This window comes from Heterodontus francisci, chromosome 15 (assembly GCF_036365525.1).
Source record: "Heterodontus francisci isolate sHetFra1 chromosome 15, sHetFra1.hap1, whole genome shotgun sequence".
Lineage (NCBI taxonomy): Eukaryota > Metazoa > Chordata > Chondrichthyes > Heterodontiformes > Heterodontidae > Heterodontus > Heterodontus francisci.
Window position 1 is genome coordinate 17310390 of NC_090385.1, and position 24844 is coordinate 17335233.

The 24844-nt window shown below is 42.8% G+C and overlaps 1 protein-coding gene across 5 annotated transcripts in view; it reads right to left on the reverse strand.

The window, feature by feature from the left end:
* mtmr1b (myotubularin related protein 1b) overlaps positions 1 to 24844 on the reverse strand; it is an 85575-nt gene that overhangs the window by 59530 nt on the left and 1201 nt on the right. The window contains exons 2-5 of one of the 5 annotated variants that reach the window (XM_068047156.1): positions 16606 to 16711; positions 7466 to 7489; positions 2451 to 2519; positions 881 to 956 (exon numbers count right to left, since the gene is read on the reverse strand). In XM_068047156.1, coding sequence (XP_067903257.1) covers positions 881 to 956; positions 2451 to 2519; positions 7466 to 7489; positions 16606 to 16711 — 275 coding nt within the window. Of the gene's footprint in view, positions 1 to 880; positions 957 to 2450; positions 2520 to 6821; positions 7021 to 7465; positions 7490 to 16605; positions 16712 to 24844 lie in introns of those variants that run through there. The other 4 variants (XM_068047157.1, XM_068047158.1, XM_068047160.1 and 1 more) reach the window with 4 other exon arrangements.

The following is a 24844-nucleotide window of genomic DNA, read 5'->3' on the forward strand; positions in this document are numbered from 1 at the left end:
GGGGCATGAAGGAATTTGTGGGAGACGACTTGGTGACAAGAGTTATGAATTATCTGAAGTAATTAATTGGAGTGCACTCCCTGACAGCTCGACCTGTACATACACTGCCTGGAGTGTAAGTGAGCTATACAGGCCAAGATGTCCTAGGCTTGTTATCAGGTCTGTATTGAGTTCACTGATTTCAGCTTGGACAGCAATAAGCTTCCTCCCTCTCCCCAGTTTGGAGAGGGCGAGAGTGGGGGGAATGGGCGATTAGTAAGGGAGCCAGGGATTCACTCCTGTTATTATCCACCAACTGCTGCTGGGAAATGCACAAACACAGAAAGGATTGGACCCGATACACCACGGTTCAATAGACTGTAAATTCGCATTTCCCCAGCTAACATAAGGTGAGTAGAGATCTGGACCAGCACCATGGAAACACATCATTCCCTGTTCTCAGGAAAGGAGGAGCAAAAACCGGGGTGGGTGGTTGGGGGGGAGAGCAAATAAAAATTATTACCCATATATTGATTATTCATGAATAATGTTTGATTACACAATACAGTTAACATCAATGATAAATCATTCCAGTTACTGCAGGGATGTTACAATGCAAAAGATGTCATTTTATAAACTAACAGTAAAAAATAAGATTTATTATGAAAGGTATTTGAGACTTCTCTTAAACAATCTAAACGCTCTTTTAAAACAATGGCCCCGGGGTCTCAGCCATCTTGTTTGCTAGAATTTAGGAGCCCTAAAAATGGTTGCCAATAATGCATGACTTTTCAATTCTTTTTGAAGAATGCTGTTATTAATTATGGTAATATTAAGTTTTTTTTTTTAAATGGGTTGAAACACTACTTAGAAACAAAGGTAAAATGAGTGCAGCACTTACCAATTGCTTTAATAGCTTCCCCAGGAAAGAGTGGTGCCTCCTCCATTTGAGCCAGTTTATTTCCATCCCTTAGTACCTGACAATTAACCACACCCAGTTAAAGACACAGCCCACCCGTTAATCTCACCTTCTCTGCTTATTTTCTGTCACCTCTCTCTCACTCTCTTAATAAATTAACTCCAGTGTTACCTAACTGGAGCACCAGGTAATTAAACCTGTTGGAGGTCCCACCCAACAAATGGCTCTGCAATTTCCAAGCTATTTCACAAATTCCAAATTAAATTTGTGCCGTCTTTTCCTACTTCAGACCGATCTGAAACAGTGGGTGCATTACAAAACAATTAGGGAGTTGAAACAAGTGGTCCATGACTGATTACAAAAAAAAAAGCTGAAAATACATTTTACTTTTCACAGCTTTGTAACTAATAAAAAACCATTGAAAGTGGCACTATAAATTTAAAGGACACATTCTTGGTTTCATTCTGGGTCTCCTCATCAACCCCACTCACAACACGCTTCAAAACCAAAGTTCACCTTGACTTATTTACCATAAGATTATTTACCTGTCCTAGTTTTAGTAACTCTTTCAGTCTGCCAGTTTACAGACAGAATAGACTAGCATTTCCGATTATTAACCTTATTCTGTTGATGATGGATGACTGCAGTTATTCTGCAGATAAGGCAAAGAATACTAAAACATTCGAATTTACATATTGCCTGCAGTCATTTAGCACAACTGGATTAATGTTAAACATGCTCTTGCATGCAGTGAATGCAGATGAACAGCCACAACTTCACCACACCACAAGCCTTTTTTTTTGCATTAGCTGTGTAGAATTTTATTACAAAGCAGTCCAATTGCTCCATTAGATCAAGCTAATGAGTTGCCTTACTGTAGCATTTTATTCCAATATATGAGCATTCCATTTCACAAATATACACATTTATATAATGCATTGTTAGAAGGCACTGCACAGTTAATGATTTGTCTTAGTAACACTGTAGAAGACTGCTATTCTGAATCCTGCACAGACCAGTAAGGGAAGATGTTTTGTAAAGAGCACTTCATACTGGCATGGGTTACGGGCTTGAGTATTTTTTTCAAATTGAAACAAAGAGTAATTGTTTATGCTGTAACTGGAATTTTTAAAAAATTCATCTATGGGATGTCAGCGTCGCTAGCTAGGAAAGCATTTGTTGCCCATCCCTAATTGCCCTTGAGAATTGCCTACCCATCTGACGAGTGCAGATAAATTTAACTGCAACTAGAGTACAGTAAATGGCAAATCAAAATAATCCGAGCTGTGTTTGGGCCTGACCCATTCAGATTAGCACTGTCCTACTCGAAGGAGTGAAAACACAGAATCATGCAACATAACAAACGGTATCTTTGATCTGAAATGAGAGAGCAGTTTGCTTACATGGTTTTTGTTTTTGTTTTGAAATCTAAAATACCTGCATGCAATTCATTCATTGGTAGGTGCTGGTTAGCTGAAGTCTGTACTCTCAGCTATAAGTCAAAGGGGTAAAAAGAAAATGACATTTTTCAATAAAGAGAATTATCACTTGCCAAGGAGTGTACACCCAGTTCAGGGTCAGCACCAGAATGACTGGACCCATTGCCTCCATCCTGATTCTCCTGCAGATCAACGTCAGCAGTGGGGGAAGCATGCACAAGGTGAGAGGCAACATATGTTACAGTTTACTGACATGCAACACTACAGCAAAAGGAAGAGCAAGCACACATCATCGGGAGCAGTTTTATAGATCTCTTTTTTAAAAAAATACATGATTCACAGAAAGTAAACCAACAAAATTTTCTTCAGTAAAGCATTTCAATATAAAGCAAACTTTTTTTTTTTTAAAACGTATGAACAGCTTACATCTATCGACTAAAATCAAACAGGTGGTGGGAATAGCATGAATTGTACATATGGAATGAATCGGGGGGTTCCTGCCTTTTGGCTTGGAACTGTTAGCCGTGGTGGTATGTGCCTATGTGCAGAAGCCTGCTTGGATACTGCCACATTGCAAAAGTCTCAATGTCTTGTTTTTTATTTTGCTGTTTCATAATTGCCTTGCCATCAAGCATGAGAGGATTCAAACCAGTCAGTATGTGGAGGACTGTGACGCTAACAAGATCCTGTTGACGGATTTTTGCTGCTGGCCAGCTTTAGAATGATGTGGACAAGAATCGGAAAGATTCCAGAGCTCATTGAGCAGTTTTAAAACCTGGGCAGTAAATCAACAGCTGGGTTTCTTTCCTATCTTATAAATAACATAGGGTAGGAAGTCACACTAGACATATTTCTGCAAATAGATACAACTTGCTTGCTGTGAGAATCAGGCTAAAGGCTACAATCATGTTTACACGTCAGTATTAGTCAAAATCCTACTTCCAGGCAGTATTAAATCTAAAGTACAATCAGACAATAGAGAACTTTCCATAGTGTTGTAAAAAATTTGGTTTTAAATTAAATCTCACAATGCCATTCCCACATTGTGGGAGATTCTCATAAGCATGAGCAATGCAATGATGATAATAACACAAGAATATCAGCAACACAGCCATGTCTGAATTTCACAATCATTTAGTGCCTGAACAACTCCAGAGTGGCCATGATGTCTCATGTTTAAAACTACAGTGGTGTCAACATTACTGACTGAACAACAGAACCACGGTCAACTGAGAGCGAGGGGAATGTAGCCGTTCTACTGTGTTTGGCAGATCGAATAAATTCATGTCCCAGGACATCAAGATAGTATCTTCGTCCCGCCCGTCATTCAATCTGTCCCCCCTCCAAAATGTGTTGGATGAATGTGCAAAGTGCTTATCCTGCGGCTGGGGTGGACACTACTTTCTCAGGGCAGTGATTAACAATACATGGTATTCCAACTTGGCATGTCCAGCACACTAACTGCACAAACAGCAAGTAGAATTCTGCTTGAGGAAGCAACCAGCTGAAAAGTACCAAAATGGTTTCAAAAACACAGCGCTCATAATCAACTAATCCCTTCCCATTGCTAACCAGCCAAATTCAACACTTCATTGGGGAACTATATCCCAAAACTACTGCCTTCGTAGAGGTCTATAATATGTACATCTGTTATCCCTCACAGACAACTTTATATCTATTATTGCTGTCCTGCAATTTGATACACAGAAAGGACCATCACTACAGGGCCCTTTCGAATGGACAGAAGGATTTAAAGTGAAATACATATCCCTTCAACCCATAGACTGTTTTATCTTGAAATGCACTCTGTGATAAAACTACAATTATTACAATAAATGCAAAGCCAGCATCATATTCAATATTACAAGGGAGTGTTTCGCTAAAAAAAAATTACAAATGGCTTTTGATGATGCACCTTCATGGATTCAGTATGCTGCATTTGACCACAACAGTTCTTCGAAGAAACAGCTGGAATTTCAAGACAGCTCATCATTACCTCTGGCCTAATTGACACTAAACAGGAGAAACTATAGAACCACTGATTACACCAACTCACAATTTTCTCTGCTTCATTCTTTCAGTAACTCTACACTGCACCAATGTTGAGTGCAGAAGGGGAATTCCACATTTTATACACCTGCCAGGGACAGAGACTGGAGTTTGATGTAGTTGCTGCAACCAATTTGGAAAAAATGCCTTTGTATTCTGGCAATAACGGACAATTTAGGTGTGAATCAAGAGGAGGATGATTGCATTAGTATGTGTAATGAGCTGAGGCAAGGGCTGACTTAAGAGAATTACCTGTATTAATAGAGACTTAACAAGGATGTTGATGCACTTAAACACCCCCTTTCATAGTCAACTTCACAACATCTAGTTTGCAATGTGCCTTCATTGTGTTTGTGATGTGCTGGTGCTGGGAATACATTAGCATTACCGTATAACAAGCAGTTAGTGCATAATACTTACTGATAATATTTATTTTAAGGAAGCTGTCTCAAGAGTTCTTATTCCTTCTCCAAAGGTACAAGGTTTTCATGGAGTTATTCAGTTACTTTGGGTTTGCCAGTAAAACTGGGTAGGTTTTAAAACTGGGACCTATGGGTCCAGGGATGCACAGGAGGATCCCTGGGTTTCAGGAGAATCTATCCATTTGGAGCAAGCCATCAGCATAGTCTCTCGAGAATTTACAGAATCATAGAATGGATCCAGCGCAGGAAGAGGCCATTCGGCCCATATGTCCATGCCAGCTCTCTGCAAGAGCAATCCAGCTAGTCCCACTCCCCTGTCCTTTCCCTGTAGCCTGAATTTATTTTGCTCCTTAAAGTATTTATCCAATTCCCTTTTGAATGCCTCAATTGAATCTGCTGCCACCACACTCTCAGGCAGTGCATTCTAGATCCTAACCACTCGCTGTGCAAAATAGTCTTTCCTCATGTCACCTTTGGTTTGTTGACAATCACCTTCTGTCAAAGGGAAGAGTTTCTCCCCATCTACTCAGACCAGGCCCCTCATGATTTTTAACACCTCTATTAAATCTCCTCGCAACCTTTTCTTCTCCAAAGAGAACTAGCCAGTTTCTCCAATCTGTCCACATGACTGAAGTCCCACATCCCTGGAACCATTCTAGTAACTCTCTTCTGCACCTTCCCTAAGGTCTGCACATCCTTCCTGAAGTGTAATGCTCAGAATTGGACACAATACTCCAGTTGAGGCCGAGCCAGTGTTTTATACAGGTTCAACATTACTGCTTTTGTGCTCTATACTTCTTTATAAGGTCCAGCATCCCATATGCTTTTCTAACCACTTCCTCAACTTGCCCCGCCACCTTCAATGATTTGTGCACACGTACCTCCATTTGTCTCTGTTCTTGCATCCCCATTCTTAAGTATTTATTTATTCAGTTGCTGTATACTAACAAGAAAATCATTCCCTTTGGTGATAATTCTTTGGGTAACTAGCACTGAGTTTCCAGGAGCTAGAATATGGGCAGCATGCCAATACTTACAGAGAGGATCCCCGGGACTGAGGGGGATTTCATTGTATTGTGTCAATACTTAGACAGGAGGTCTCTGGCAGTGTGTCAATATTTCTGGTGGGATTTCTGCGACTGTCAGTATCCAGGCAGACTATCACCAGGAGCATATCAATGTTTTTAATGAGGGTCCCAGGGCTGTGTCAGTATTTGTAAAGACTTTACATAGAATATACAGCACAGAAACAGGATACTCGACCCAAACTGTCGATGCCGTGTTTATGCTACACACCAGCTTCCTCCCACCCTATCAACATATCCTTCTATTCCGTTCCCCCCTCTTGTGTTCACCTAGCTGCCCCTTAAATACATCTCTGTTATTCACTTCGATGACTGCGGTAGCAAGTTCCACCTTCTCACTGCTCTCTGGATAAAGAAGTTTCTCTTGAATTCCCCGTTGGATTTATCAGTGACTATCTTGTATGGCCCTAGTTTTTGTCTCCCTGCAAGTGGAATCATCTTCTCTATGTCACCTTATCCAACTATTTCATAAACTTAAAGACCTCGATCAGGTTACCCCTCAACCTTCTCTTTTCTAGGGGAAAAAAGCCCCCACCTTTTCAATTTTTCCTTTCTGGTATCATCCTTATAAATCTTTTTTGCACCTGCTCCAGTGCCTCTATATCCTTTCTAGAAAATGGAGACCAGAACTGTTCACAGTAACTCCAACTGTGGTCTAACCACAGGTTCTATACAAGTTGAACTCTGTTTCTCTGCTTTTCAATTCTATCCCTCTGGAAACAAACCCCAGTGTGTTGCTTTTTATATAGCCTTATTAACCTGTGTCATTAATTTTAGTGATCTGTATATCTGTATCCCTCAATCTCTTTGCTCCTCTAGCCCCTTTAGACTCCTGTTTACCAAGGAGTATGTTGCATCTTTATTCTTCCTACCAAAGTGCGGCACTTCATACTTATATATATATAGAAATTCACCTGCAATTACACACCAATTCTGCAGCTTCATTAATGTCTTGTATTTTGTAACCGTCTTCCTCAGTGTTAACCATATTCCCTAATTTGGTGTTATCAGCAGGAGTGTGTCAGTATTTTCAATGTGGTTCCTGAGGCTGTGTCAGTATTGGAAGAGAGAATCCCTACACACAAACATTTGAAAACTCCCCAATTTAAATTGCTCCTGTTGAATTGACTGTTTCACAGCAGTTCTCACAATCAATGTTGCAAAATCAAAATTCAGAGAGATCTGGAAAACAACCGAATAATATTTACTATCACAAATCAGTGCCTGATTCTCATCAAAGCAACAGGCTTCAATTTAAGGGATCAGGGGATAGTTGAAATCTGTTTGATTGCTATGTCTTTGGAGCAGGGATGACACCACATGAGAACAAACCCCTTACCCTGCCAAACACCGCAAAGCCAAACACATCAACTTAGTAGATTGCATTTTAATAAGCATTGCAAAAGTCAAAACTCCCACTTCATTAAAAGGAGGTAAAACATATAACATTTGTACTGACACTATAAACAGGAAACGAGAGGCCAAACACACGCTGGAAGCTTCGCATCAGAGTACAAGAGACAAACAGGAAAGAAAAAAGCCTGATATGTTCCTGATTCGTGTTATCCTTACCCTTAGATCAGGCCTCCTGAAAACCTGTTAGTTAAAATACATTAACAAGAAATCAATAAAAGAAACTCAATACGTTGGTCAAAGTCTCCCAACATTGAACTCGGCTCATCCCAATCGGACAATGTTGGAAGTAAAATTACATTATTAACACCTATGCAGTGAAATCCACAATGTAACTCTATAGCCTCCTGGAGTTTGTTGCTTTTATACCATAGTCTTTGATTTCGCACAAATAATTCAGAAGGCGCTCACAGGATTAAGTAAATGTAGCAGTGAGTACAAGAGCAGGCAGCTTAGCTGTACTTCTTTTGATCTGTGTGGGTAGTCCCGCTGCGCCCTGTGATCACACGGGTTTCCCAGCAGTATATGAAAACTGGCAACAGAGGTAGCACAGTACTTCAAAACGCCAGTAATCTAAGGCATGGTAAAACAGACAGAGGCGGGATGTGGCCTGTTTGCAATTCCTGATCTTGCACATTAGACAGCAGAGGGAAATCATTTCAGGCTGCTCTTGTTCTCTTCCCAGCAGTGGCATTGCAGGTAAGGAGCAGGACTCAGCAGTGCAACAGAATGGAGGGGTCGAGCAAAGAAAATGAAACAGTAAGGAAATGAAACTGGAACAACACTGGCAGCAAAAACTCTGATGTCACGCCTCATGGGACTCGGGCACACTGCTCTCAAACAGCTTCCAACTGCTCAGGTTAAGTCCTCAGACAGGCACAGAAGCAATGTCGCCACATTTACTCATTTACCGCTCAGCTCTTAGCTACAACCGAGCCCTCGGTCTTTCAACCTGTGCAAATGAGAGGTTGAGGCAGTCTGGAGATAGGCTGCCAAGTAGGACATTGCTTGGAGAGCGGAAATAAGCAGCAAAAGACACGACAGATAGAAATTAGTCTGGCCTGTTCTCGGGCCTAGGCTCAGACCTGAAGCAGGAAGCCCGAGGATCAAGGGAGATTTACATATTCACAGGGCCCAACCCCTGTTTTAACAGACGCCTAAAAAATGGGCCTCAAGAATTTGGCAGCAGGACCAATGTTTGTGTAGACTGAGCACAGGCCGTCCCACTGGGAAACTTTGCACCTGTTTTATATCTGAAAAATGAGCAGGGCACGTATCAACTTCCACTCCATCAGCAACAGTGTGTAAGAGGAACCGTTCTGAGTGTACAGGCGCTAGGGTCTGGCACAGAGTGTGCAGTGCTAATTGTGCAGCAATTGTTTGATTATATGCAGGGTGAAGAGTATTAATTGGGGTCTTACTTGAACACTTATAAGCAGACACTCACTGCAACTGGGGGAGGGTTTTGAGTGAGGAGCTACTTGTTTGTAATCCTTTTACTCTGCACATTAAATGTGGAACTGAATAAAGATAGGCTCCAGCATTATCCTTCCATAACAAGCTTTCTGGAGTTTAACATGCAGCCTACTCACTGCCAGGAGTCATGGGTAAATGACTATATATAAAATATATCTATCTCAAAGGAAAATTCTGGAAATTACAAATAAAAAACAGAAAATTCTGTAAATACAGAACAGGTCAGTCAACAACTATAAAGAGAAACGACTGGTTACTTTTCCAGGTGCGTATCTTGATCAGAACTGAAAAATTAAAAATAAGCTGTTTAGTAAAGTCGGAAAGAGGGAGAAAAAGGGGTTAAGGTGGAAACAAGAAGTATTTAAATCATGGTAAAGGACTGGAAGCAGTACAGAGGAGAATGTACCATGAGCAGCGAATATTGTACAACATAAGGATTCATAAAGATTGCTGTCTCACATAGAAGGCCTTGGACAATGGAGGAGATAAACATTGCATCTGCTGCAGTAACACAGCATGGCGCCAGTGGAGAACAGAAAAGGGGATCTTGTGCTAGAAACTAGACAGGGGAGGTGATAGCAGGGAGGTGGAAGATATGCTTGGTGGTGGGATCATGCTGAAAGTGGCAGATGTGTGGAAGATGATCTAGTGAATGTGGAGGCTGGTGGGGTTAATGGTTAGGAATAAGTGTTCCCATGATGCTGCTGTTCAGGGAGATAGGGGTGGGGGAAGAGTGAAAAATAGAGGTTCAGGAAATGGATCAGACGATGACCGGGGTGCTGGTGATCATCATGGAAGGGAAATCTTGGCTGCTGAAAAAGTAGGGCATTTCAGAAGCTCCAGTATGGAAAATGGAGTCATCAGAGTAAATATGATGGAAAAACTGGGATAAAGGAATGTAGCCTTTGCATGAAGCTGGCTTGCATAATCCAGGTCATTGTGGGAATCAGTGAGCTTGTAGTAGTGTCACCACTCGAAATGGACACGGAGATGTTCAGGGAAGAATCTGAGACAAACCATGTAAAGGTGAGCGACGGGTTGAAAGATGATGTGAAACTGCAACCAAAGTAGCAACAGTGGCGCAGTGGTTAGCACTGCAGCCTCACAGCAGCAGGGACCCGGGTTCGATTCTGGGTACTGCCTATGTGGAGTTTGCAAGTTCTCCCTGTGTCTGCGTGGGTTTTCTCCGGGTGCTCCGGTTTCCTGCCAAAAGACTTGCAGGTTGGTAGGTAAATTGGCCATTATAAATTGTCACTAGTATAGGTAGGTGGTAGGGAAATATAGGGACAGGTGGGGATGTTTGGTAGGAATATGGGATTAGTGTAGGATTAGTATAAATGGGTGGTTGATGGTCAGCACAGACTCGGTGGGCCGAAGGGCCTGTTTCAGTGCTGTATCTCTAATCTAATCAACAGTACAGATTGAGACATTGCTGTTGAAGAGCAAGTATTGGGCCGTACTCAATAGATATGTATTGTACAAAACACCAAAAGCATCAGAGGAGAAAGTGTGAACATCTATTCAAAAGAGAATAAAGGGAGAAGACTCGCTGATAATTCATTAGAATCCAAAAACAAACATAAATGAAAAGATACAGCAATTCAGAAATAGGTATGAAAGGCTTTTGTAAATTTAGATCTGAAGGGAAGAATTGATCGTAAAGCTTAATTTATTTCTTCGCGTGTATCTCAACCAGGTATCGCAGTAAAAGTGCTTGTCAAACAACAGATTCTATTGCAAGATTTCTATGCATTTACTTCTGTTGTACCAAAAACCAAAGAATTTGAGCTTTCAGTCATACTTAAGTTCTATAATAACTGAGAGATTTAGATCAGCATTCAAGATGCCATTCAATCAATGAAGGATAGCTGGCAGTCCATGATAGATATCATCTGATCGTGTTTCAGTGCCTCGGTTTGACTTGATGTAATAAATCTCTTGTGGATAGAGTGTTACACTGCCAACAAATCTAACAGGGAGAAGAGTTTTCATAATCCACGCACCTGAGACAAAAAGGGGAAATGTTTGACATTGACTTCTTCATACAGTACCCTTCTCCTTGACTCCACAGTCTGAACTATCAGCTGTGCACAGACTTGGATCCTTCAACCTTATTATTCTATGGCTTTTTGTGTAAGGATTAGATGGCCCGTCATTGGTCTCACTACTTCACAGAATCATAGAAACTTACAGCATAGGAGACCATTCGGTCCATTGTGCCCATGCCGGCTCTTTGAAATTCTCACATCCTCACTTTTTGTCTGTAACCCTGTAAGTTCCCCAACCTCAAATACCTGTCCAATTCTCATGTAAAACTATTTATGGAATCAGCTTGCACCACCTTTTTCAGGTAGAGCGTTCCCAATCATGACAATCCTTCTCCTCATCACCCTATCATTTTAATCCTATGACATCTGATTGTCGACCCACTCGCCAAAGAAAATAGTTTTCTCCATTTACTCGATCAAAGCCTCTCATCATCTAGAAAACCTCCAATCGGTCACCTCTTAACCTCGGTTTTATGGAGAACAGTCCGAACCTTCCCAACCTCTCCTCGTGACTGCAGTCTCTCATCCCTGGTAACATCCTGGTAAACCTCCTCTGTACCTTTCGAAGGCCTTTACATCTTTCCTGAAGTGTGTCCAAAATTGTCCACTAGAATCCAGAACAAAGAACAGTACAGCACAGGAACAGGCCATTCGGCCCTCCAAGCCTGCGCCGATCTTGATGCCTGCCTAAACTAAAACCTTCTGCACTTCCGGGGTCCGTATCCCTCTATTCCCATCCTATTCGTGTATTTGTCAAGATGCCTCTTAAACGTTGCTATCGTACCTGCTTCCACCACCACCCCCGGCAAGTTCCAGGCACTCACCACCCTCTGTGTAAAGAACTTGCCTCGCACATCCCCTCTAAACTTTGCCCCTCTCACCTTAAACCTATGTCCCCTAGTAACTGACTCTTCCACCCTGGGAAGAAGCTTCTGACTATCCACTCTGTCCATGCCGCTCATAACTTTGTAAACCTCTATCATGTCGCCCCTCCACCTCCGTCGTTCCAGTGAAAACAATCCGAGTTTATCCAACCTCTCCTCATAGCTAATGCCCTCCAGACCAGGCAACATCCTGGTAAACCTCTTCTCCACGTCCTTCTGGTAGTGTGGCGACCAGAATTGCACACAATATTCTAAGTGTGGCCTAACTAAGGTTCTGTACAGCTGCAGCATGACTTGCCAATTTTTATACTCTATGCCCCGACCGATGAAGGCAAGCATGCCGTAAGCCTTCTTAACTACCTTATCCACCTGCGTTACCATTTTCAGTGACCTGTGGACCTGTACGCCCAGATCTCTCTGCCTGTCAATACTCCTAAGGGTTCTGCCATTTACTGTATAGTTCCCACCTGCATTAGACCTTCCAAAATGAATTACCTCACATTTGTCCAGATTAAACTCCATCTGCCATTTCTCCGCCCAAGTCTCCAACCGATCTATATCCTGCTGTATCCTCTGACAATCCTCATCACAGTCCGCAACTCCACCAACCTTTGTGTCGTCTGCAAACTTACTAATCAGACCAGCTACATTTTCCTCCAAATCATTTATATATACTACAAACAGCAAAGGTCCCAGCACTGATCCCTGCGGAACACCACTAGTCACATCCCTCCATTCAGAAAAGCACCCTTCCACTGCTACCCTCTGTCTTCTATGACCGAGCCAGTTCTGTATCCAACTTGCCAGCTCCCCTCTGATCCCGTGTGACTTCACCTTTTGTACCAGTCTGCCATGAGGGACCTTGTCAAAGGCTTTACTGAAGTCCATATAGATAACATCCACTGCCCTTCCTTCATCAATCATCTTCGTCACTTCCTCAAAAAACTCAATCAAATTAGTGAGACACGACCTCCCCTTCTCAAAACCATGCTGCCTCTTGCTAATAAGTCCATTTGTTTCCAAATAGAAGTAAATCCTGTCCCGAAGAATCCTCTCTAATAATTTCCCTACCACTGACGCAAGGCTCACCGGCCTATAATTTCCTGGATTATCCTTGCTACCCTTCTTAAACAAAGGAACAACATTGGCTATTCTCCAGTCCTCTGGGACCTCAGCTGTAGCCAATGAGGATGCAAAGATTTCTGTCAAGGCCCCAGCAATTTCTTCCCTTGCCTCCCTCAGTATTCTGGGGTAGATCCCATCAGGCCCTGGGGACTTATCTACCTTAATGCTTTGCAAGACACCCAACACCTCCTCATTTTTGATAATGAGATGACTGAGACTATCTACACTCCCTTCCCTAGGCTCATCATCCACCAAGTCCTTCTCCTTGGTGAATACTGATGCAAAGTACTCATTTAGTACCTCGCCCATGTCCTCTGGCTCCACACATAGATTCCCATCTCTGTCCTTGAGTGGGCCGACCCTTTCCCTGGTTATCCTCTTGCTCTTTATATATGTATAAAAAGCCTTGGGATTTTCCTTAATCCTGTTTGTCAATGACTTTTCATGACCCCTTTTAGCCCTCCTAACTCCTTGCTTAAGTTCCTTCCTACTGTCTTTATATTCCTCAAGTGCTTCATCTGTTCCTAGCCTTCCAGCCCTTACAAATGCTTCCTTTTTCTTTTTGACTAGGCTCACAATATCCCGCGTTATCCAAGGATCCCTAAACTTGCCAAACATCCTTCTTCCTCACAGGAACATGCTGGTCCTGGATTCTAATCAACTGACGTTTGAAAGACTCCCACATGTCAGATGTTGATTTACCCTCAAATAGCCGCCCCCAATCTAAATTCTTCAGTTCCTGCCTAATATTGTGATAATTAGCCTTCCGCCAATTTAGCACCTTCGCCCGAGGACTACTCTTATCCTTATCCACAAGTACCTTAAAACTTATGGAATTATGGTCCTGTTCCCGAAATGCTCCCCCACTGAAACTTCGACCACCTGGCCGGGCTCATTCCCCAATACCAGGTCCAGTACGGCCCCATCCCTAGTTGGACTATCTACGTATTGTTTCACGAAGCCCTCCTGGATGACTCCTTACAAATTCTGCCCCATCGAAGCCCCTAGCACTAAGTGAGTCCCAGTCAATATCGGGGAAGTTAAAATCACCCACCACTACAACCCTGTTAACTTTACATCTTTCCAAAATCTGTCTACATATCTGCTCCTCTACCTCCCGCTGGCTATTGGGAGGCCTGTAGTAAACCCCCAACATCGTGACTGCACCTTTCCTATTCCTGAGCTCCACCCATATTGCCTAGCTGCATGACCCCTCCGAGGTGTCCTCCCACAGTACAGCTGTGATATTCTCCTTAACAAGTAATGCAACTCCCCCACCCCTTTTACATCCCCCTCTATCCCGCCTGAAGCTTCTAAATCCTGGAACATTTAACTGCCAATCCTGTCCTTCCCTCAACCAAGTCTCTGTAATAGCAACAACATCACAGGGCGGCACAGTGGCGCAGTGGTTAGCACCGCAGCCTCGCAGCTCCAAGGACCCGGGTTCGATTCCGGGTACTGCCTGTGTGGAGTTTGCAAGTTCTCCCTGTGTCTGCGTGGGTTTTCTCCGGGTGCTCCGGTTTCCTCCCACAAGCCAAAAGACTTGCAGGTTGATAGGTAAATTGGCCATTATAAATTGTCACTAGTATAGGTAGGTGGTAGGGAAATATAGGAACAGGTGGGGGTGTTTGGTAGTAATATGGGACTAGTGTAGGATTAGTATAAATGGGTGGTTGATGTTCGGCACAGACTCGGTGGGCCGAAGGGCCTGTTTCAGTGCTGTATCTCTAATCTAATCTAATCATAGTTCCAATGACTAATCCAAGCTCTAAGTTCATCTGCCTTACCTGTTATACTTCTCGCATTGAAACAAATGCACTTCAGGCTACCAGTCCCGCTGTGCTCCGCAACATCTCCCTGCCTGCTCTTCCTCTTAGTCTTACTGGCCTTATTTACTAGTTCCCCCTCATTTATTTCACTTGCTGTCCTACTGCTGTGGTTCCCACCCCCCTGCCACACTAGTTTAAACCCTCCCGAGTGACGCTAGCAAACCTCGCAGCCAGGATATTTGTGCCCCTCCAGTTTAGATGCAACCCGTCCTTCTTGTACAGGTCCCATCTGTCCCTGACGAGATCCCAATGGTCCAGATATCTGAAGCCCTCCCTTCTACACCAGCTGTTCAGCCAAGTGTTTAGCTGCACTATCTTCCTATTTCTAGCCTCACTGGCACGTGGCACTGGGAGTAATCCCGAGATTACAACCCTAGAGGTCCTGTCTTTTAGTTGAGACCTAACCAGTGATGTTCCACAGCATGATCTCTTTGCTTTAATATTCTATTCCTCTATTTATAGGGGATGCAGGTCTAATTTGGCAGCTCTTTCAGACAGTCGGTACAGGAATGACAGACCGAATGTCATCCTTCTGTGCTGCAAGATTCTATAAACGCATGTAACACATATGTTTTTTAACCATCTTATCAACTTGCTCTGCCACCTTTAAGGTTTATGCATATGGACACCAAAGTCTCTCTACACATCTACACTTTTCAAAATCAGGCTATTTATAGTATAATGTCTTTCCATATTCGTCCTCTCAAAGTGAATCACTTCAAACTTCTCCACATTGAACTCCATCTGCCATGTTTCTGCCCATTTCACCATCCTGTCTATTTCATCCTGAAGCCTTTACCTATCCTCATCACTATCTACTAATCTGCAAGTTTCCCATCATCTGCAAACGTTATAATGGGCTCCCTAAACCAGAGTCTAGGTCGTTTATAAAAATTGCAAAGAGTAATGGCCCCAAAACTGATCAGTGGGGAGAACCACTGCAAACCACCTTCCAGTCTGAAAAACATCCATTCACCCCCACCCTTTGCTTCCTGACACTGAGCCAATTTTGTATCTATACTGTCACTTTCCCCTTCATTCCAGGGACTACCAGCTTCTTAACAAGCCTCCTGTGTGGCATTTTGTCCAATGCCTTCTGAAAGGGCATATGTACACTTACTACATCTAACTTGATGAACTCTCTCTGTTGCCCCATTACGTCTGCAGTCCTGTTGGGAAGCACAGAAATTAAATTTGAAACTCTAATGGTCAGATGTCCCAATTGTCAGAAATTAAAAGCAAGTGAAGTCATACTATCAACAGTGATGTAAATCCTCCTTTAAAGAGGAATGCAACTTTACATTAACAACAGAATTATTGATCTTCTTCAACAGTACAGATCCCTGCATTTGCAGAAATCACAATTACTGTCTCCCAAAAGCAGTTCATTGCATGAAACATGTTGAAATATTTCAGTCTGATGTAAATAAATGTATCTAACTTAAATTATAGTACTCTTTATACATCAATGATGTACTGATTACATCAATCAAAAATGTTCAGTGTAACCTACATAATGTATCACTTAGTTATTTATTCATCTTTAACATTTGTGACATAAGCGCAATGATGATTTTTAACATGTTTTTCATTGTACATGGAGCAGGCCAGTGCCATAACACAGTGGATATACTAACACACTGCACCAGAGTGAAACAACATCTATCATTTTCCACACAGTGAGTTCCTTATTGTCCAAACCATTAGGCAGAGTGTGAGAATGTGTTAAGGAGATGCTTAACCAGAGGGAGGGATAAACTCAGGAGCATCAGCCTAGTTACCCCCACACAACTCCTAGTCGTCACTGAGATAGACGCACAAGGTATCAGCTGGTGAATAGGGAAATGGCATGGGGAACAGGCAAGTAAAGGAGAGACAGTTATTATGAAAAACAGATTCTAAGGCTGCAGGTATCACAAATTTAAACTATCACTTACCCTATAATCTTTGGAGATGGTGTCCGACGCTGGCGTAGTTGAAAGCTGGGTTGAGATAGTAGCAGCTATAAGCTGTTTACACCATTCAACATGAGATCCTGCAGAGCTGTTTGAACAGGAGAAAATGTAAGGCTCCATCAACAACATTCACTAAATAACACCCAGTCCCCACTGTTTATCATGCGCGTGTTGGTATTAATGCAATTTACCCATTTTACAAGGTGATCAGTAAAACCAAAGGCCTGAGTAACCAACAGCTTTTAAAAACCAGGAAATCTCCATTTAGAAACTGCCTCTCCTAATCGTTAGCAGTTTTCATTCAAAATCTGACCACTAAGATAAGTGCACTTTAACAAGCAAACAGCTGAATAATGATTTGACTTTATCTGAAATCAGCAAGGCTTTATAAATCAGTTAAGTACAGGGTACGTATTTATTGAACTCCCCAAAATACCCGCCACGCTTAACATGTTATAAGCAATGCCTCTGTAATTTACTCCTATGGTAACGGAAAATGGTTTAACACCATTTACCTGATACAGGCAGCCAACCATGATAAGTGTGGTTGGTGCAGGCGGTGGGGACTGTACATTACAGGGTTGGCCAAGAAGTATGTGTGCACGTTTTATTTTATATATCTGAGCAGAGCCATAACAGATTATCTTATATATATTATCTGCCATGGGACTGCTCATAGTAACTCAAAGAATGTACAGTTTTATTAGGGAGGCCACATTATAGCAAGGGAGCCACAGTGTATTGCTCTGCTACTGAAGTATAAGTGTACAACCTTCTGCAGCTACAATCTTATTGATGTTAAGTAAACACTGGGTAAGATCCCACACAGCTCAATTAAGAGGCTGGTGACACTGTGTGTCCGGAACGTTCTGTAGCTGGACACTGTGGCTCCATATTCCAAATCATTGCTTTTATTATATAGCTTTTTAAAATTGCAACACTATAAAGTTATACTCGTGACATACTTTAAGTGTGCAAAATAGAATGTTTTTATAAAATGCAAGTCAAATTCTCCTGACGTTGCAGTAAAAACCAGGAGCAATGTTCAGGTGAAGCAGGGGTAAGTAGCAGGAGAGAATTAGACCAGGGCATGCAGACATAATTCAGTCCCTATTTTAAAAATTGACTTTCTATCCTTATATTAATATTTCCATTATAAATATGGACATAAGCATTTATGAGGGAAACTACGGGCTGGATTTTGTGCTGGAGGTAGGGCTCCCGGCGCCGAGCTGAAAAGGCAGGGGAACCCAGCCTCTGCCTTTTCTTCACTCCCCACCCCCCACCTCCCCGAGCAATGCTCCGGTCTTTCTCAGTCAATGTTTTAGGAGGCGGGTTTCCCGTTCCTTTAAAGAGATTAAAGGGTCAGGGATCCCGGCAGTTCAACTGTATCGGCAGCACCACTGAGAGCGGTGGCCACTGCTGGTACTGCAGAGGCCTCGGACCCAGGTCCAGCTGTGGGACCCCATGACAGAGGTAGGTGAGGCGTGGTCGCCGTGGCGAGTCCAGAAGGCTCAGCAAGTGGGTGTGGGGGTGTTGTGGTCATCCAGTCCAAGGGGAGGGGGTTCCTGGGGGGTAAAGTTGTTCACAGTGGGGGTCCTTCATGGGCCGCAAATTGCCTCAAGAAGGAGGCAACCCCCCCCCCCCTCCCCCACAAGCCCACAGGGAAGGTGCCTTGTGTTGCAAGGCATCCTCCCCGCATGCTGGAGGCCATCACCCCCCACCCCCCCACCCACCCAAACCCGCCGCTGGTAAGATTCCAGTGCCGGTGGGACCAGGCCCTTAATTGGCCATTAATAGGCTACTTAAGGGCCTCAATTGGCCTCTGGGCAGGAAAACTGTCGTCGGTCTATCCTGCCCTCAGGAAGATCGCTGGGCGACGGACCTCCCCCCCGTCACCATCATGATTTTCCAAGCCCCCTGCCTCCAATCCCACCTTAGGGGCCACTTGGAATCCCAGCCCATGTATGTAAACTGGTCACACTGTAATTACATCCTCCTGCCTGTGGTGGTACTGCAGCGTCTCCACAGCATGACAACTTTATATAGGCAGTAAAGATGTGCAAAGGAAACGCGACCGAGCCTGAACACCAGACCCAGAAGTCCAACCCGACCCAGCCCAAACCCTCTAGCTATATACAATGCAGTGATTTCACTTAGTGGGAAGCCTCTCCCTCCCTTCTCTCACAGTTATATTTGGAGACTCAAATGCAGGTTATGACCACAATCTACTGTTAGTTCAGTTATTTTGTGCTAAAAAAAAAGAAAAATAAATTATCCCATAATTTGAATTATGTAACTCAATTAAGAGCACACTAATTCTAAAAATACTGATGGAATGTAGGTATGTTTCAATTCTGCTATTGTTTTAATGCACATTTCCTAAATGCATGGGCTTTTTTGTAAGCTCTAGATTTCTGGTGAATCCTTACCTAATGAACTCCAGTACACCAAATCATTTCCAACACCTCAATGTCGCATTAATCTAGATACTTAAAGTTGCAACATCCCAATATTATTTTGCTCTTTGTCAACAGAGGAAACAATTGTATCAAACTTCAGTATAATTCCCAAACGATACAAATAAAAGCTTACAAAGAAGTATCTGAATTTTGTCACTGATGTGTTGCTCAGTTGGGTTCACTCATTTAAAATCTGGATTCCCATGCTATTCTCTGTGTACACCAACAGCGATGCAAATGAGGTTAAATTGCAAACAGCTATTAAGGTTACATAGTAAAGGACTAGTGTTACAATGGGAACTGCAATTAACTGGAACACTATAGAAGGAAAAAAATTGTGGCCGATGCAGCTGAATAAATACATATATATATATATATATATATATATATAAGATGAAAGTATAGCCACATATTGTTACAAAATGGAGTATTTACCCAAGGCATTGTGGGACAAGTTAGTTAGCTTGCAGCCTTGAGCATGGTACTGCTTAGCACAGACAATCAGCCTGACCAAAAAGGGCCCCTCTTATCAGTGTATAAGACAGCTGCTTTGTGTAACTGCAGACTGCACGAAGCAATCAGGAATGCAGGCTTGATAAAGGTAGAAGGATTCATTGTGAAGACTCAAGGATAGTTGATAAGGGGTCTGGGAAACATCACAAGATGATCAGGGGGCTTGCATGAGCTGATCACGTAGCCACATGATGCCTAATGAGTAATCTAATTGGTAATATGTATAATGTATGTAATCAATAACCGTTATGATTGGATCATGTCCAGCCAGGATGGGCTGAGTAACTGTATATCTGTTGTGGATTTTCCTTTGTTCGGTGGAGAGGCATCTGGACAGCCCAGTGACCTGCTCCCCGCTGGCTGGCGTAATAAACTGTTTGACATTGGAGCAGACCTGAGTGTCGAGTGATTCTTCTAGTTTCATTCCCGCTAACAAACACTATGATGTAAATTTAAATTATTTAATGCAAAAGCCTTTGCCAGTTAAGTCAACTTTCAGACTTTCTTCCTGTTACAGTAAATTTGATAGCATTGCACTTAAATGTTTTAGGTTTTTTTTAGTTTAGAGATACAGCACTGAAACAGGCCCTTCGGCCCACCGTGTCTGTGCCGACCATCAACCACCCATTTATACTAATGCTACACTAATTCCATATTCCTACCACATCCCCACCTGTCCCTATATTTCCCTACCACCTACCTATACTAGGGGCAATTTATAATGGCCAATTAACCTATCAACCAGCAAGTCTTTGGCATGTGGGGGGAAACCGGAGCACCCGGAGGAAACCCACGCAGACACAGGGAGAACTTGCAAACTCCACACAGGCTGTACCCAGAATTGAACTCAGGTGGCTGGAGCTGTGAGGCTGCGGTGCTAACCACTGCGCCACTGTGCCAGGGGAAGTGGTGAGGATGGGAGCGAGGGCCTGAGGGGTAGGTGGTGAGGGTGGGAACGAGGGGCTGAGGGGGAAGTGGTGAGGGTGGGAACGAGGGGCTGAGGGGGAAGCGGTGAGGGTGGGAACCGAGGATTGAATGTCCTCAAGTAAAAACTCACAGCAAGTATATGGTTAGATTTTTACCAATTAACGCTATGTATAATTGCAACAATATGAGCATTCTCTTGCCACTAAGCAGAAAATGCAGGCACGCAGCTTCAGTTTCCCTGGGTAAGAAGCAATATAGGTGCTGGAAGTGTAATTCTCTTCCATTAGATCCTCACCTTCATGATTTATGTTTGGAGTTTTTTGAGGATGTAACTAGCAGAATAGATAAGGGGGAACCGGTGGATGTGGTATATTTAGATTTTCAGAAAGCTTTTGACAAGCTCCCACACAAGAGGTTAGTAAACAAAATTAGAGCACATGAGATTGGGGGAATATATTGGCATGGATTGAGAATTGATTAACGGACAGAAAACAGAGAAGGAATAAATGGGTCATTTTCAGGTTGGCAGGCTATGACTAGTGGGGTACTGCAAGGGTCAGTGCTTGGGCCCTAACTTTTAACAATCTATATCAATGATTTGGATGTGGGGATTAAATGTAATATTTCTAAGCTTGTAGATGACACAAAACTAGGTGGAAGTGTGAGTTGTGAGGAAGATGCAAAGACGCTTCAAGGGGATTTGGAGAGGTTAAGTGAGTGGGCAAAAATGTAGCAGATGGAATACAATGTGGAGAAATGTGAGGTTATCCATTTAGGCAGGAAAAACAGAAATACAGAGTATTTATTAAATGGTGAGAAGCTGGGAAGTGTTGACCTTCAAAGGGAATTGGGTGTCCTTGTTCATGAGTCACTGAAAGCTATCATGCAGGTACAGCAAGCAATTAAGAAGGCAAATAGTATGTTGGCCTTTATTACAAGAAGATTTGAGTATAAGAGTAAAGATGTCTTGCTACAACTATATAGAGCCTTGGTGAGACTGCACTCGGAGTATTGTGTGCAGTTTTGGTCTCCTTACCCAAGGAAAGATCTACTTGCCACAGAGGGAGTGCAATGAAGCTTCACCAAACTAATTCTTGGGGTGGAGGGATTGTCCTATGAGGAAAGATTAGATAGACTGGGCCTTTATTCTCTGGAGTTTAGAAGAATGAGAGGCAATCTCATTCAAACATACAAAATTCTTACAGGGCTCGACAGTAGATGCAGGAAGGATGTTTCCCTGGTTGTGGATTCTAGAACCAGGCCAGTCTCAGAATAAGGGGGAGGCCATTTAGGAATGAGATGAGGAGGAATTTCTTCACTCAGAGGGTGGTGAATCTTTGGAATTCTCAGCCCCAAAGGGCAGTGGAGGCTCAGTTGTTGAGTATGTTCAAGACTGAGATCAATAGATTTCTACTGTTATATATGTTATATATTGTTATACTATCTGTAAAGTGTTTGGAACTAATTAGCTAGGAACTAGTTGTTATGTGTAAGTGTACCACTGGGGAGTCATGTTATATGTTACACAACAACCAGTTGAATCAGGGTTCTATAGCAGACAGCATGGTGCTGTAATAAACAAGACTGACCCCAGCCTTTTCCAAGTTTAAAGTGTGATTCTTTCCAACATCTGGGAACCAGAAAAACAAGGGATACAGGGATAGTGCAGGAAAATGGGGTTGAAGTAGAAGATCAGCCATGATCTTACTGAATGGCACACTGGGCACGAAGGGCTGAATGGCCTACTCCTGCTCCTATTTCTTATGTTCTTATGGTCCTCCAAAAAGGTACTGGTCTCAAACTAATACCTGCAGTATTATGAAATGCTCCGCCATGTGAAAGTGCTCAGTTCAAAGACAGGGCTGGAATAACCCTCCTGTTAATGTTCAAGCAGCCACATGCAACAAGTTGGTGTATTCTACCCTTTTTAATTTGCAGCAGCATTATCCTCTAGCGCTTGAGGGCCCACTGGAAATATGTGCCACATCTCCAACCACTACCATTGGGATCCATCAAAGGCAGAGTTCAGCACCTTTACACAGAGATAGTTTCCATTTGAATTCTAGTAGGCCAGTGTCGGCACTACTCAAATCTGTTTCCTTTAACCCATTAGCACAACAAATTGGGTCTGCAAGTCTGGCGCTGGGGTAAGGGAACCGAATTTAGCAGCATAAATGATGAAAACCAGCTCACGGCTGCTGATCTCCCAGTTTATAGATGAAGAAATTAGGAAAGCAAAGAGAAGACATGAAAGAATATTGGCAAGCAAAATCAAGGTGAACCCAAAGATGTTTTATCAATACATTAAGAGTAAGAGGATAACTAAGGAGAGAGTAGGGCCCATAAAAGACCAAAAAGGTAACCAATGTGTAGGGGCGGAAGATGTTGGTATGGTTCTTAATGAATACTTTGCGTCTGTCTTCACAAAAGAGGGGGGCAATGCAGATATTGTAGTTGAGGAGGAGTGTGGAGTATTGGATGTGATAAACATAGGCAGAGAGGAAGTATTAATGGGATTAGCATCCTTGAAAGTTGATAAATCACCACGGTCAGATGAAATGTACCCTAGGCTGTTAAATGAAGCGAGAGAGGAAATAGCAGAAGTACTGACCATCATTTTCCAGTCCTCACTAGATACAAGTGTAGTGCCAAACGATTGGAGAACTGCTAACATTGTACCTCTGTTTAAAAAGGAAGCGAAGGATAGACTGAATAATTACAGGCCAGTCAGTTTAACCCCAGTAGTAAGCAAATTATTGGAATCTATTCTGAGAGACAGGATAAACTACTTAGAAAGGCACAGGTTAATCAGGGATAGTCAGCATGGATTTGTTAAGGGAAGACCTTGTTGACCATCTTGATTGAATTTTTTGAACAAGTAACAAGGATGGTAGATGAGGGTACTGGAGTTGATGTGGTCTACATGGATTTTAGCAAGGCTTCTGACAAGGTCCCACATGACAGACTGGTTAAAAAAATAAAATCCCATGGGATCCAAGGAAATGTAGCAAGGTGGTTACAAAATTGGCTCAGTGGCAGGAAACAAAGGTCAATTGTTGACAGGTGTTTTAGCGACTGGAGGGCTGTTTCCAGGGCTCAGTACTGGGTCCCCTGCTTTTAGTGGTATATATTAACCATTTGGACGTAAATGTAGGGGGCATAATCAGGAAGATGACACAAAGATTGGCCGTGTGGTAGATAGCGAGGAGGGTAGCTGTAGGCTGCAGGAAGATATTGATGGTCTGGCCAAATGGACAGAAAAGTGGCAAATGGAATTCAATCTGGATACGTGTGAGGTGATGCATTTGGGGAGGTCAAACAAGGCAATGGGAAAATACTGAGAAGTGTAGAGGAAGTGAGGGACCTTGGAGCGAATGTCCACAGATCCCTGAAGGTAGCAAGACAGGTCGATAAGGTGGTTAAGAATGCATATGGAATTCTTTCCTTTATTAGCCGAGGTACAGAATATAAGAGCAGGGAGGTTATGCTGGAACTGTATAACTCATTGGTTAGGCCACAACTTGAGTACTGTGTGCAGTTCTGGTCACTTCATTACAGAAAGGATGTAACTGCACTAGAGAGGGTACAGAGGAGATTTACGAGGATGTTGCCAGGACTGGAAAAGTGCAACTATTAAGAAAGATTGGATAGGTTGGGGTTGTTCTCCTTGAAACAGAGAAGACCGAGTGAAGATCTGATTGAAATGTACAAAATTTTGAGGGGCCCGGATAAAGTGGAGGTGAAGGGTCTATTCACCTTAGCAGAGAGGTCAGTGACGAGTGGGCATAGATTTAAAGTGATTGGTAGAAAGATTAGAGGGGAGATGAGGAAATACCTTCTCACCCAGAGGGTGGTGGGGGTCTGGAACTCACTGCCTGAAAGGGTAGTTGAGGCATTGACCCTCAACTCCATCAAAAGGAGTCTGGATATGCACCTCAAGTGCCGTAATCTGCAGGGCTACGGACCAAATGCTGGAAGGTGGGATTAGAATGGGTGGATTGTTTTTCGGCAGACACAGACAGGATGAGCCAAATGGGCTCTTTCTGTGCCTTAAACATTCTATGATTTTATGACAGTGCCAATGCAAGAGCAGTCAGCACTGTGTATTAAGAATATGCTCTCACTATCAATGTGTGTACCTCCTGCTCTCTGTGGAACCAAGATTATGGTATTTCAATATAACTCCACCAAATCTCTCCCATAGTTATCAGAACTAATTATACTCAGGAAAGCAAAACATTTGTAAAAGAGCCTGGATTCTTTAACGTAGAACTATCAAAATTCAACCAGATGCAGATTTCTGGTTAATTGTGAAATCA